This window comes from Phocoena sinus, chromosome 4 (genome assembly GCF_008692025.1).
Source record: "Phocoena sinus isolate mPhoSin1 chromosome 4, mPhoSin1.pri, whole genome shotgun sequence".
NCBI classification, from domain to species: Eukaryota; Metazoa; Chordata; class Mammalia; order Artiodactyla; family Phocoenidae; genus Phocoena; species Phocoena sinus.
In genome coordinates, this window is record NC_045766.1 from 122,717,951 (window position 1) to 122,733,553 (window position 15,603).

At 34.4% G+C, this 15,603-nt stretch overlaps 1 protein-coding gene across 2 annotated transcripts in view; it reads left to right on the forward strand.

Moving 5' to 3' along the window:
- Positions 1-15,603, forward strand: part of NCAM2 (neural cell adhesion molecule 2) — a 496,915-nt gene that overhangs the window by 396,527 nt on the left and 84,785 nt on the right. For both annotated transcript variants that reach the window (XM_032630637.1, XM_032630638.1), the window contains exon 12: positions 13,853-14,026. In XM_032630637.1, the coding sequence (XP_032486528.1) occupies positions 13,853-14,026 (174 nt within the window). The remainder of the gene's footprint in view (positions 1-13,852; positions 14,027-15,603) is intronic.

Consider the following 15,603-nt stretch of genomic DNA (forward strand, 5'->3'; position numbering starts at 1 on the left):
CTTTCTAATGAAGATTTGAAATTAGTGAGTTTCCCTCTTTCCCACCATAATAAAAAACAGAAAATGTTCATTCAAGATAAGAGTTATTATGTTATTGGAAATATTTCTCAAATACTGCAATTATCCTCATATTCCAAAATTTTGTGACTAATACAGGCTAAAATTTTGTTTCAGAAAATATATATTCAACTGAAATTGTTATGAAGATATAAAAATGAATTAGACACTGTATCTTAGGTGGGAAACATACCTTTAAATATCAATATTTATGAATGTGATTCCTTTGAGGAGACTACTTTAATGCTTATAAAATTAAATCTTTCCTACAGAATTGAAACACTAAAAGTATAATGTGATTTTAAATGAAATATTATGAGAAACATATAGAAATTTAAATATCTCAAAATATATGTTAATACCACCATTCAATATGTCATTGGCCTATTTGACCTAGTAAAAGGTCAATCTTATTTGACTTACTTTATTTTACACTGTAACATATTACTTTGTTCCCAAAGAGCAATAAATTAAAACAGGCAAAATTTAGCATGAAATTTTGTACTACATAGTCAGTGAAAAAAGGAAAAGCTACATTTTAAATTATTTTGCATCAAAAATATTTTTTTCTTCCCTCCTTTCTTCCTTCTTTCCTTCCTTTTTTCCCTCCTGAATAATTAAGTCCTACCTCTGAACAAGGTAGGCATTTGTATGTGAATGGGGTAGGGCACAGCAGCCTGGCATAGGGTGCTAGATCCTGAAGGGAGTGAAATGGAGTTAAGGGGTCTTCAGTAGTTCAGTGTTGGAGCCATGGCTGTGTGAAAAGGATGTGCCTGTTTTAAAACAGAAACAGCAACCCAGAGAGGAGTATTAGAACCTGATCAGAGTAAGGACAGTTTTAAATAAAGGAGTGGGGGCAGTGATGGATGATTCATTTCTGCAAAGTTGGTAGGGTTAGCATGGCTAATATAGCTAATATAGCTATTTCACCTCTGGAGAAGAGATAGGGAAAAGGCAAAAATTAGAATGACCCTGGGCTGATGATTGGTTATTGGGGGTACTCTGGTCTTATGTACATAGATGAATAGAGAAAAGAAGTGAAGGTGGTGTGTGTGTGTGTCTGTGTGTGTGTGCATGTGTGTGTGTGTTCAGCCACTTCTACAAGGAGCTTCCTTTGCCAGGAATGTGATTTAGAAAACAATTTCTGAGCAAATTCTACACACTGAGATGATTTGGGAGCAGATAGATCTTGGTTTCTAAGTACCCTTCTTCACTGGGAGTAACCAGGGCTGTTTGTAAAATTGGCTGATTCTAGGAGTGGGACAGAGAAGTACAAGATAAGCCTGGAATAATGTGATGAGCCATAAAGAAAGGATTTTTTTTTTTTAAAAAAAGGATGGCTGTATGTTAAAAACATCCATTATCCAACTTTAACAAACATCAGAATATACATTAATTCAGCTAAGGAACATCAATGGTTGGTAAAGAGGTTGTGAGAGTTAGATGAGAAAAAAAATCAGTATAGTCTTAAAATACCTACTCCCAAATTATTAGTTAATTACAAAGGGAAAAATAGTAACTTTACGGTTGATAAAACTAGTAGATCCCATTTTGATTAAGTGATCAAAGTTAATATCATTAACAATGAGAAAATTAAACTTTCATACTATCAAAAAGAGGCAATGGGAAGAACACAGAATAACAGCTGTGATATTCTTGCCAAAAATGCATAATCAGAATATAGTGTGAGGAAATATAAGACAAATCCAAATTGAGGTACCATCTACAAAATAACTAGCCTTCAAAGTGTCAAAGCCATGAAAAGCAAGGAACGATTAAGGAAAAGACACATAACAAATAAATTCCATGCATACATCCTTTTGTTATAAAGGACATTATTGGAATAAGGGTAAAATTTGGTTTTGATCTTTGGATTAGATGGCAATTTAATTATTTCATAGATCTTATGTAGGAGGATGTGTTGCAGAAAGTAAATGCTGAAGCTAGCATCATGTCAACTTACTTTAAATAGTTCAGATTAAAAGGAAAAGTTCCATGCACTATTCTTGCAATTTTTTTTATAAATATACATTTATTTTAAAAGGAAAAAGAATAAAAAGGAAAGAAACTAAGTCCAATAAACAAATATGCATAAGATAGAGCCGCTTTAGAAAAGCAACATAACTTGTGAACACAGGTGACTATCTTAATAAATAGCCACATCTTTTTCATATGTGCATATATACATTGATATATGATCCTGTAAGTTGCTTCAAAATATTAAGAACAGCATTTTTCATATTAAATAATCATTTATTCACACACTACTAATGTTTTAAAATATGCAGGTATAATTTTCACTCTAAAATATAGCAATTTATTTAGACATTTCTTTTAAATCTCTTAATAAGTATGATGATAGCATTGTTCTTAACAATGGAGATACAGTCTTCAGTAACAGTGAAAATATAACAGGGTATAGAAATAGGCATATGGATGCCACTCATACTCATGAGCTGGATAATTCACCTCCATGCCTCCCACTTATTTTGCCATTATCTCTGTTGGGAAAGAACAGTTATATAAAGTTATAGTAAGAAGAGATAGAAATGATTAGCTAAATTAAATCATGAGTACTCATCTTCATAATTGTCATAGTAGTTCAATGAATTACATGTGATATTTATACCTATTTTATAGAAGAAAGTTGCATTCACAAATTAGGAAAAAATATGTAAAAACACATTTGTTGTTATATCTATCATTATAACAATTTAACTAATGAGTAGACTAAAATATTGGCTAGATCAAAGTGCCCCAGAGGGCAGCATTCCTTTCTATGGTACCATTTCCTACGTATGACCTTAATGGGTCAAGTGCTATTCTTTAACCCCATCTTTGTTTTTACATTTTCACAAAAGTAATACCAAGGAACCTATGATTGTTCATTTCTAGAATGATTTTTTTTTAAATAAGAGATATTTCACTGTGCTTTGATTAAATCACAAAAAACCCTTCTATTAAACTCTGGCTTCATATTCATGGGCAAAGATTGGTCCAGTCCTCTCTGGTCTAGTTCTCATTTTCAGAAAACTGAAATAAATACATTTTTTCTATAATTTTATGGGAAACACAACATTTTTTACATGTGACTGATAACTAATTTTGTTAAATTAATGTTTTATCAACATGCCAAATAAAAATAAAATTAGATAGAGACTGAGACAGAAAGAGATTTTTTTTAAGGATTTCATCATGAAATTTTAAAAAATGTACCTCCTGGTGACTTTCTAGCTAGGAAGCATACTTTGTTTTTTTTTAATTTAAATGCCTATCTTGGAGCAAATTAAAAATGTAGAACACATAAGGATAAATGAAATTGCAACCATATAGTTAACAATTATCATTTCTTCTTTATAGCTTTCTACTTCCAATAGATCATAATCTGACAAGACATTCTGTATATGTACATGTTTATTTTAAAGAGCTTTTCCTGAAAGACTTTATCTTTTCGACCTCATCAAATGATTTTATGCATAATTTTCTTAACTTTCTTAATTCATTTCATCATTGCTATACTTATTTTTTAACTGTAAACTTTTCATAGTAAACTTTAATATGGAGATCTCACCTTTGCTTTATTAATTGACACCCTTTTCTGATCAAGTTACCTTCTCCTGGGCAGTTTCAGGGGAGGGACTCTGCTGTAAGCTGTCAGCAGTTAACACTTCCAGCACTGGGGAAAGGGAGCCTTGGATCTGAAGGGGGTTTCAGCATGCCACAGAAGCCTCTCCAAGATCTACCTGAGAAGACCATTGCGAGGACTAAGTGAGGAAATGCAGCCAAAGCACCAACACGGTGTGTGCTTGACAAGTGTTAGTGACTTACTATTACAGCCAAATTATAGTTTATATTTGTCACTTTTCTTATGGGTATAAGAAATAAACTATAAAAAATAATCCATATTGTTGAGGTCTCTTTAGATATAATACCCAGATCTGGACATCACAGATGAATGCACAGTAAAATCTCATAATGAGTTAATGACCTAGTTTATTCTGAACTCTGTATTTTATTAAGTAATATAAAATTTCATTTGATTTTGCCACATTTTCCTTCCAGTGTTTTTCCTACATCTTTTTCACACAAACTGCTATTAAATGAGGTCTCCTCTGCTATGTTTCACAATTGATTTCTTTTTTTAACCTCAGTTCAGGACTCTGTACTTACCCCTATTAAATTTAATCGTGCCTATTTGAACTCATCATTTTACCTACTGAGACCCTGTCAAATCCAGTATTTTGTTCTTTTTCTCAGATTGATTTAATTCACAAATATCATGAAGCAGTCATCTTTATTTCACCTAGGTCATGGGTAAGCCTATACAAGTCATTTTTGTGAATAGAGACCATCTTACAGGTTAAACTGGATCAATTGAACAGAATTCTGTAGATATGGACTTACAGTCAATCTACTTGCCCTTGTACCTGGACAGCATTTTATCCAGACCCTTGTTCTGTAAAACTTGAAAGCAGGTTAAAAGTAGTTCACTTGAAAACACCACTTTCTTCAACTGAATACAAAACTAGATTTCTCCTACATGATCAGTTTTATGATCTAGCCTGGGAAAATCTACATCTTCTCTTTTTTCCCTATATTGTAAGGCAAGCTTTTATTTGTCTTCAAAAACTATTTATGACATCCTTTTAATTTCCTCATTCCCATACTCCTCTGAAAAAAATTAAACTAATATAACTAGATATTATTTTTAGGGATCCATGCTTGTATCAATTCTGAATCACTTGTTAATCTACTCACTCAGCATACATAAAGTGTAATTCTGATAGGTGCTAAGCACTAGTTTAGATCTTGGGAATACAAAGATGAATAATACTTAGCAACTGATTTTCACAAGTAAGCTATAGTATAAAAGATATTAGTTGCAATAGAAGTGTGAATCAAATGCTTAGGAACACAAAATGAAATTATGATTGTAATTCTTGGGGAAAGCTTCAAACAGGTATCGACTTTTTAACTGAATCTGAAGGAGTAGAAACAGATCCAGTGAAGAAGTAGTAGAAAGATGGAAAGAATCAAGATGGGAAAAGGCATGAGCATTTAATGGAGGACTGGATGGCATATCCTGTGGGTGGGTCAGTGGTGGTGATATGAATAGAAAGTCAGTAAGAAAACAAATTATGAATCTCCTTAAAAACATTCATCATGTTTACATTCTGTTACATCATATATACAGCAAGGGAAGTTTGGAGTTTTAGTCATAAAGCAACATGATCCACTTATCATGAAACAACTATCTTGATTTCTATGTTTCTATTTCTATCTTTCTCTAAATAGCCTAATATATAAATGTATATGTATATATATATATATATATATATATAGAGAGAGAGAGAGAGTATATATAATATATATATATATATATATATATATATAATTAGGGAAATGGATTGCTTTTCTTTTGCTCTGGTGAATGTCAATATAAAAAAATAAGCCTTTTTTTCTTTTCTGTTTTTCTCTTTCTTTTTTATCCCTAAATCCATCCCTTTCTTTCTTTCTTTTTTTAAAAATAAATTTATTTATCTATCTATCTATCTATCTACCTATCTTTGACTGTGTTGGGTCTTCGTAGCTGCGCATGGGGTTTCTCTAGTTACGGCGAGCGGGGACTACTCTTTGTTGCAGTGCAAGGGCTTCCAGTGCAGTGTTTTCTGTTGTTGTAGAGGCATGGGCTCTAGGTACATGGATTCAGTAGTTGTGGTGCATGGGCTCAGTAGTTGTGGCTCACGGGCTCTAGAGTGCACGCTCAGTAGTTGTGGCGCACAGGCTTAGTTGCTCTGAAGCATGTGGGATCTTCCCAGATCAGGACTCAAACCAATGTCCCCTGCGTTTGCAGGCAGATTCTTAACCACTGAACCACCAAGGAAGTCCTTTTCTTCCTTCCTTCCTTTCTTCCTTCCTTCCTTCCTTCCTTCCTTCCTTCCTTCCTTCCTTCCTTCCTTTCTTTCTAATTCTAGAGTGGAAAATAATTCCTTCTGTCTTAAATAAAATTATTGTGACCTTATGAATCCTTCTGGCTACTGCATCATTTCTCCACTTCTGCATCATTTCTGTTAATAAGTTCACAAAATAATTGACTATATTTGCTGCACCTAATTACTTTCCTCTCATTCTGTCACAAACACTTTCAGTCTTGTTTTTACCTCCACTGCTCTGTAAAACCTACTATTATCAAGGTATCCACTGACCTTCTTATGCTCGATCCAGTGGTCAATTCTCAATCCTCATACTTCTTCATCTAGCAGCAAATTACACAATTGAGTGTGTCTTTCTCCTTGAGTCTTCTCCCTAACCCACAACATAGCAGTCATGTCACCATGCTTTCCTGGTTTTTCTTCTTCCTCATCGGGCTCTTTTCGGTCTTCATTCCTAGTAGTTCCATATTTCTCTGAACTTTAAAAATCACTGTACTTCAATTTGGGGGTCTCTTTTATTTTATCTACACTCACACCTTTGTTATTCTAATTTTTATGATTTAAATACCACCTATACTCTAAAACTCCAAAATATGTCATCAGCTTGGATATTTTCCCTGAATTCTATACTTTTATATCAAGCTTAATTCCCTCTCCACAAAGATGTTCTAGAGCCAACGCAAATCTCCAAATGTCCAGATATCAAAAGCTAATCTGTATTCACCTCTACATATCTTCCTTTGGCATTCTTTCCTATCTCAGTAAGTGGCAACTGTCTCCAGTTGTTCAGGTCAAGAGACTCACAGTCATCATTGATCAACTTGTTTACTCAGACCATACACCCAACACTTTAGCAAGTCTTAGTGACTCTTTTACCAACAAGGTGTTTACAGGGTCTTACTATTCTCATGAAATTTCTATATTCTATACTATAGTTGTTTTTGTTGGTTTGGTTTGGTTTGGTTTTTAATGTATATTTTTGCCTAAAGTCCTAAACTGGCTTTCCCATTTGGCTTATGCCCCCCGTGGAGTATAGCCTAAATAAAAGATCTCAAGGGCTTCTTATTATTAAACAAATAGTTAAGTAATTAAGGCGTAATTCTCGTCTGCTGAAAGCATTACAGTGGCTTCCTATTTTGTTCAGAGATGAAGCCATAGTGATTATAAAGACCTATCATGCTTCACAAGGTTTCTCTTCACTCCACCCCCAGTGGCCTTCTCTGAATTCCATCTCCTTTCCCCACACCTTGGTCATCTTGCTCTCCATAGACTGCCCCCCTTCTTTAAACCCTTAAGGCACATTTCATCTTTGTACTTACAATTTCTCTTCGTAGCAGTTTCATATGAGTTGTTTTCTTATCCTTTAAGTCCTTGATCAAATATTACTTTTTTAACAAAGAGATTTCTGTCCACAAAATTCAAAATTACAACACTCCAACTCTGCTCCCATCCCCACCTAAACTATCTCACTTGTCTGCTTAATTTTGACCAGTGTTTGTATAAAATAATTTATACATTACAATTATTTTTATGTAGTTAGCATGTAATCTCTATAAGAGAAGTAATGGCTGTCTCAATTTTTATCCCGGAACATAGAAAATTGCCTGGCATACAGATTTACATGAATTATTGAATGTATAAAGGATTCAGTGTGTTTCATTTGATTTGCCTATGAATCATAGTTGAAATGCACAATTAATAATGGGACATGGGACTCCATGAATTTTGACAAGGGTCAAGACTTGGGTATAATTGAGGAAATCATTAATAATTAATACCTCAGATTAAATGGAGAGTATAAGAGGTAAATGATGTAATCAAGGACAGATCCCTGGAATACCTCAGTTTAATTGATGGATTTTTAAGTATATGAACAAATAAAATTGAAAACAATTATTTAGAAAGTTAGTGTAACTACCTGCGAGGAGAAAATTTTAAACATATGTGATCAAGTTCTGTTAAAAGATCAGCAGGATAATGATTTGATTTGGCATTTGGGTAATGAACTGAGGAATTTGCAGGGTCTCAGATGTGCTACAGATTGGCTATAACATTAGATTAAACTCACAATTGAAATAGGAAAAAATATATAAAATTTATTGGAAATAAGGTGGCTGCTCAGAGCAGAAGCAGATGGAACCCATCTCAGCATCATCCCTGAGGTGCATGCAGTTGATAGCTACACTCTGCATGTTAGGGTCTTGCTAAATCTAGGAAGCTCAATTCTTTATACGATAATTCCCTTAATATTTGAGACTTTTTATCGCATGGAGACTGATGAAAAAACCTAGGAGAAAATAATTTAATATAGAGAATTGGGTGGTTATGAAGTCATTTGAGAAGCAGGGAAAAGGGAAGGCACAAGATAGCCACCAATCTTCTGGCTTCAAGGTCATAATATACCTCAAGTGAGGTGCAAGGTCAAGTCAGCAACTGCTAATCAGAGGTCAGAAAGCCCTGCAGCCAAGCTGCCCTGCTGCTGATATCACAGCCACCAGCACCAGGAACTGTGTGATTAGACTGTGGAATAGGGAGTCCAGCTGCTTCCATCATCCACATCTGTAGGTCTCCTTGTCCACGGGCACCTCCTCAGAAGAGTAGGGATGTCATACACGCTCTTTCAGCATGTTAAACCACTAAGATGTGCAGCTCATCCTAAGTGCCTCCATGGTTCTAACAACCATAGCAACAAGTGAACCTGGGAAATAAAGATTTTAGCCTTCCATTTCTTATGATAAAGGGGAGTAGCAAAGATGATGGAATGGATGTGGAGTATCATTAGAAAATATTTAAGGTAAGGTTTCAAACACCATTCTAGAAAAATATTCACTTCAGTACTTTCACTTACAAAGGCTGACAAATATCAAACTGTTCCTATTGATCTAAGTTTAGCAAGACCACATCCTCACCTGTGGGGAAAGAGCTGAGTCAGTGAATCTGAACCCTACCTTAGTTGCCAGCTTCCCAGCATTCTAATAAACCAAAGTTCCAGAAGTAAAGATGTTGGGACAGAAATTAGGAACAATCTATTCAAGCAGTGTGACAGAGAAACAAAGAAGAGTTTGTTGCCTGAGAATGGAGTAGAACAGAAGAAAGCTTGTCATTTGGGAGATTTTTATAGTTCATGGTAATAAGGCAGAGAAGAAAGAGAGACTGAAACTCCAAAAGAGAAGAAAAAGGGAAGAGAAGAGCTACCTGGTGATGCAGTGTTCTGCAGAAGAAAAAAGTAAAGTAACGCCATTCAGAGATGGAGGATTTGGCCTTGGGAAAGAGGAGAGTGTACTTCCATTAATCCGAAAGTGATAGAATACAATTTGAGTGAACTTACTTGATGATTTCTGTTTTTCACTTTTGATATCAAGGTCTATTTATTCTCTGATAATTGAGGACACAGTTGAGGAAGAGAGTTTAAAGATCTAAAATACACACACATGCATACACATCCACAAATCATCTTTTATATTGCTGCTGTATTCAACATTTTTGACTCTCACCTTATCCTGAATCCTGAGGAAATACTGTTTTGTAATCCCATGATTCATCTTCAATTTGAAATTTTTCAACTTAAAATATTTACTCATCCAAGATATCCTTTGCAGGTGCATTATATTCTTCAACTCTCTTTCTTTTCTTCTACATGAATATCTTTGGGCATATGCTTTCAGAATTTTGCCTTATAGGGGCATCTTCACTTTGGGATGCTTTTTTTTGTTAGATGGGGGAACATAATATTTGATGTATTATTTTCACTTTATTTCCAAACATCTATGCATATATCTGCTTATTGCCCTCTTCCTTTTTCATAAGTTTCTTGTACTTTTACTTTACTTATTAGTTCTTTTTTATTTAATTGTATTCTTTATTTTATCAGAATTAAAGTCAGAGGAGCAACTCCTCTATTGTTCCTTTACCTGTTACAATATAAAGTAATTATCAAGGCAGACTTTTTATAAGTTTTCTCATTTATACTTTGATCAAACTATGACTTAGGCATATGTTTAAATATCAAAATGCTTATCAATGTTATTTAGACCCTGAGAGTCATTTTAAAGAAAGGATAACTGAGAATAATATTTGTAAATGTCCTGTGATGTATATCCATCAACTCACCCTTACAACAGCAACTTTAATATTATTATTAACATTTTGCTTATAAGAAAACTGGTACCCAATAAGTTTAATTTGCCTAGAATCATACAGCAACTCCAGAGACTGTTCCTATCTGACTCTTAGACCGTGACACCAAGTCTTTGCTATTATACACAGCAGATATTTCTAAGCTGAACCTCAGTATTGTATCTTTTACCTACCATTTGACTAAAATATTGATAGATGCCAATGACTACAAAATAAAGTGATAGTAAGAGAATGGTTACCAGAGAAGGATAACAAAGACTATGATGACTAATATTTACTAAGTGCTTAGTATATTTCAAGTTCTGTTTTATGTGTTCTTCATTATTTAATACTCATAGCATCCTAGCAGTGGATATTATTCTAATCTCTATTTTAGGGAGAAAAATACTGATGATTGAAAAGATTAAGAGACTTGTCCAAGGCTGAAGTTGACAAAAGTAGCAAGACCAGACTTTGGATCCATAGATTCTGATTATATATATCCAGGCTCTTCATCGAACCCTATATTGGTACCAGGTCGAGGTGAAAAGGAAGAGTAAATTAATATGTGTTTGCATCATTGTCCTATTTATTCATTCAGGGATAGGTGGCATTCATTAATTATTAAGATGAAAGGTGCTACGAAGTAATTTAGAAAATATGCTAACAATGATGGGAGCACTGCATACGGAATTCACATCCACAAGCCCTATTTGAAACACTGGACTGCGTTTGATTATCTTTTACAATATGCTTGCATACACCCAGTGAGCTTAGATATTTCAGGATCTTGAAAGCCAGACTGAAGTCTAAGTTTGCTGTTGTAAAGAGGAGGAAAACTCCCTGAATATCTTCCTCAGGGAAGTGACGTGATCAGAATGGTACTTTAGAAAAATTGATTTTGCGTTACCTGCCATATGGTTTGAAATTTGGTGGGCTGTCCATAGAAAAGGAAGCTGAGAGCCAATAATGGCATTGCAGGTAGAAGCAGATAGGGCCTGGGCTTGGGAGTTAACAGTAGAAACAGGAAGGAAAAGATGGATATAAGAATTATAATGCAGGAAAGATGAAAATAACTTTGTGACTAATTTTGATGTATATCAGAGGTAGAATCAAGGATGAATGTGATTACAAAACAATTGAGAAAGTGGAGAGAAGAATTAGAGATGTTGGTTCTACATCAGGCACTATTCACTTGGACATACTCTATACCTTTGTGTACTGTTTTTAATTACTGAAATATTTAATACATCATGTATTTCCTGAGGACTGAGTATAGTCTATCAGTATTTTCAATGATACATGTATGTATATATGTATGTATGCATGCATGTATAAATTGTGTATATCAAATATTTTATCCCTTTCTACAAGAAATTCATAATTTAGTAGTCAGTGGGTGGTTGGACATGTAAAATCAGAATGGAAACAAATATTTAGGAAGATTTTAGAGTTGCAAATCATAAGCACACTTTGCTTTTTAGTCAGGTAACAGAAAGAAGAGGCCAATAAAAAATAAATGTAAATGAAAAACCAAGGTAAGAGTCAACAGGTCTGAAAATAGACTATATGGCTAGAAAAAGATGCCCACTGGCTTATATTTTGGTGATGATACTTTTGTGCTATGAATAAAAACCTGGTTGGTGTACCATGTCAGGGTGTACAGCTTAGCAAATGGTGTATACTTCTGCCCTGAGGGTAAGAACCCAGAACCGTATACATGCCATATGGTCAAAAGTAAAAGCCCAGAAGAATCACATTTCTTTCTCCTTCCCTAGTACTTAAAACCTTTCCTTTTGAAGTGTATCCTCAAACTAAAGGTTATCATTGCTGTGATGTCCAACCTAGACCTAGTTGACATTAGAGAGTCACTCAGCATGAGGTGAGGAATTTGTAGTGTTATTCAGAACAATCAATGTGTGTGTGTTTTTTCCTCCTCTTCAAACTTTAGATCAAACCTACAGATGAAAAGAACCTATAGTTATAACCCAGGGATTAAAGAAACTTTTTAAAACTATGATCATTTTTATGACAACTTAAATAAATTACTAAGATAATTTAAAATGTTTACTTCCAGATAAGATTTTAATAGCAATATGACTTTGGGATGCATCAGTATTCTACACATTTATTTCTGAACCTTAGAGTTACAGCATAATGCACTTCATAGGATCTCCAAATAATTTACAGTTACTAATTAGAACTGAACTGTACACTGTTGCATTTCTTTACAATATTAATATCTAAAAGGCCATAAACCTGCCTTCTTGGCTCTTGCCCAGTACCATTCATAAGGCATATTTTTATTTGACCTACAGTGCTCTCTTTTAACTTTAGCTAATAAGGCACATTTGACTTTTGACAGCCATTAGAGATTTTTTTTTTTTTTTTTTTTTTTTTTTTTTTTTTTTTTCGGTACACGGGCCTCTCACTGTCGTGGCCTCTCCCGTTGCGGAGCACAGGCTCCGGATGCACAGGCTCAGCGGCCATGGCTCACGGGCCCAGCCGCTCTGCAGCACGTGGGATCCTCCTGGACCGGGGCACGAACCCGTGTCCCCTGCATCGGCAGGCGGACTCTCAACCACTTCGCCACCAGGGAAGCCCCCATTAGAGATTTTTATATGAATGTTTGGTTATATCAGAACAAAAATTTACGTTTACTGCATTATTTTCAATCAAGTGTTTTTTTTTTAATTTTTGCTTTTGTAGAGCTAATTCCAGAGATGGAACTATATATTTTATTTACATATTTATATAACACATGCATATAATTTACATAAACTAAGTGTAAATTTCCAATCTTTATGATTTTCTTCAAATGTGATATTGAAAAAAAAGAGAGAGAGATTGAGAGACAGAAAGGACCGAGAGAAATTCCTTTCATGTTTAACATGCCTCTAATTACTCATGTTTCCAGAGCAAAGGTTTCATCGATTTCCTCATCAAGACTTTTTTCCCTCTTATTTTCTCCTGTTGCCTGTTCGACCTTTCAGATAATTCTTTATAAAGCTTTGTGTACTAGAAAATAAAATGAAATTTCACCCAGGATATCTTCTTGAGTTTGAAATAATGTGAGTAATGGATTAATACAAAAACACATAGAAGAATTTTGTAGCTGTCTCCTTTAAATACAGGGATTAAACTTAAATATCTAACTTTATTTTAATTAACTGATACTTAAATTAAATTTTAAAAGATAGTTTAGAGTTTTATTTAGTTCATAATGACAATTTATCTAAACTTAACACTTGCCACCAAGTTATTAATATAATTTTAATAAACAAAATGGAAATAAATCTCACATTTTCACAAAAGATAATTCTTTATGCTAATGATTCAGTAAAATCTATTCTTATATTTTAATTGTGCCTGCATTTTCTCTCTCACACACACAAACACACACACACACACTCACACATGCACACTCATGAGATTGTTTCCTTGAATGGAAATAACATGCTTATATTGTATAGTAAAGGCAGAAGTAAAATTATTCTCCCAATAAATGAAATTTGATATTGAATATTTTACTCTTTATTTTCTATAGTAATAAAGATTGACTAATGTATACCTTCTTGCAATTTGAAGAGATCATTCAGCGGTTTATGCAAGCTTTGCAATTCAAATATATTAAGTGATATAGGCAACAATTGTCTTTTATTCCTAGTGCTCAGAGCACCATAAGTCTTAATAATGGCCATCCACATTACCTGGGTTATATTTCCTTTGTTTTTATTCCTTTGTAGATGTGCCATCCAATCCCTATGGAGTGAAGATTATAGAGCTGTCACAGACCACAGCCAAGGTTTCTTTCAGCAAGCCGGACTCCCATGGAGGTGTGCCTATTAATCACTATCAAGTGGATGTTAAAGAAGTGGCATCAGAAACCTGGAAAATAGTACGCTCCCATGGAGTTCAAAGTGAGTCAATGATTTCAAAGTGTGTTGGTTAATTCAAGCTGATCTCCAACATACCTGTGTGATTAGCTTTTTAGTTTCCTTCAACATGTTATTTTTCTTTCTTTTCATGAGATAGGATTGGAAAGACGTTCCCACTGTCTTATTCTTCTTAAGAATACTTTAATAAAGAGTACAAAAGTTTCCATCTTTAGTAAAGATTAAAGAGTTTTGGGAATTCCCTGGCAGTCCAGTGGTTTGGACTTGGCACTTTCACTGCCATGGGCCTGGGTTCAATCCCTGGTCAGGGAACTAAGATCCTGTAAGCCTTTCGGCTCGGCCAAAAATAAAATTAAAAAAAAAAAAAAAAAGTTTAGCAAAATCACCAAAGTTTAATTCCAGGGGAAAAGTTAGTATTTAAAATTTGGGTGTTTGAAAACAAATTGCTGACGTTACATTTGATGGCTGAATATTATCAAGTGTGTGTTTTCTATTTATTAATAATATTTCTTTCATAAGTAGGTATGAAAGTCATACTGTAAAATGTATGTCTTGTATATATACTCATGAAGCCATCTATAAAAATGGACCTTGCGTAAGAAAATCTCCTTCAAAATTATGTTTTGAAAACTCAAATTTTTACTGCGTGTCATAAGATTTTGAATAATAGATTAGCTAGCTATGAGAAGTTAGAACACTTTGCAACAGTTCTTTTCACTTATGTAGAATTTCATCATGTGAATATGTGATTTTTTTCTCCATTATTAGAAGAAACTAAATTAGGGAATAATACTGAATTACCAGAGTTGGACTCTGTTAATTGCACACACACTTATGAGCTTGTTTCCTTGAATGGAAATAAAATGCTTATATTGTATAGTAAAAGCAATACATGGCCCAAAACGACAGTATAAAATAGTGAGGAAAGTACTGCTGCAGAGTACTTTGCAAAGTACCTCCTTTGCTGGCTCTGCCTTGACCCTAACATGTAGTGTGAAGGTTCTATAAAAGGCATGAGCCCTCCTGGGAAGAATTGTCCTAGTGGACAATGGAGACAGAACAGATAAAATCATTTGAGGCTCACCTGTGTTGGCACCTGCTTGTTCAGTTTTGACTAAGAGTAACTATAGGTTTTTGATAGAAGTGTTGGGAATTTTGTCAATCAATCATGAATCATTTACACATTCTTCAAATAATGCCCCCAAACAGGTCAGCTCTTACCACTGCTTTTAATGATGAGAAATTCTGGATAGTTAATGTTCTTTGTGTACATGCTATGTGGTTCAGGAGAGAAGATGCATAAAGGTCATGCAGAAAAAGAATGAATGAGTGAGTTCAAGGACGCTAGTAAAAGAAATGATTATCCTAGATGTAGGAGTCATATTTTTTTAAGAAAGAGAAAACAAGAGAGGGTGAAAGGCGAGAGACAGAAAGAGAAGATATTTCCGACAGTAGAGAATATTGATAGTGGGCACTCCATCACAGACATGAAGAAACGGAATGTGAGGTCCGAACACGATAGAAATTACACTCGGCAGAATAGTACTGCCACACCCTGCCCCTCCACCCTGGGTTAGAGGGAGGAGGTGAATAGATTTTCC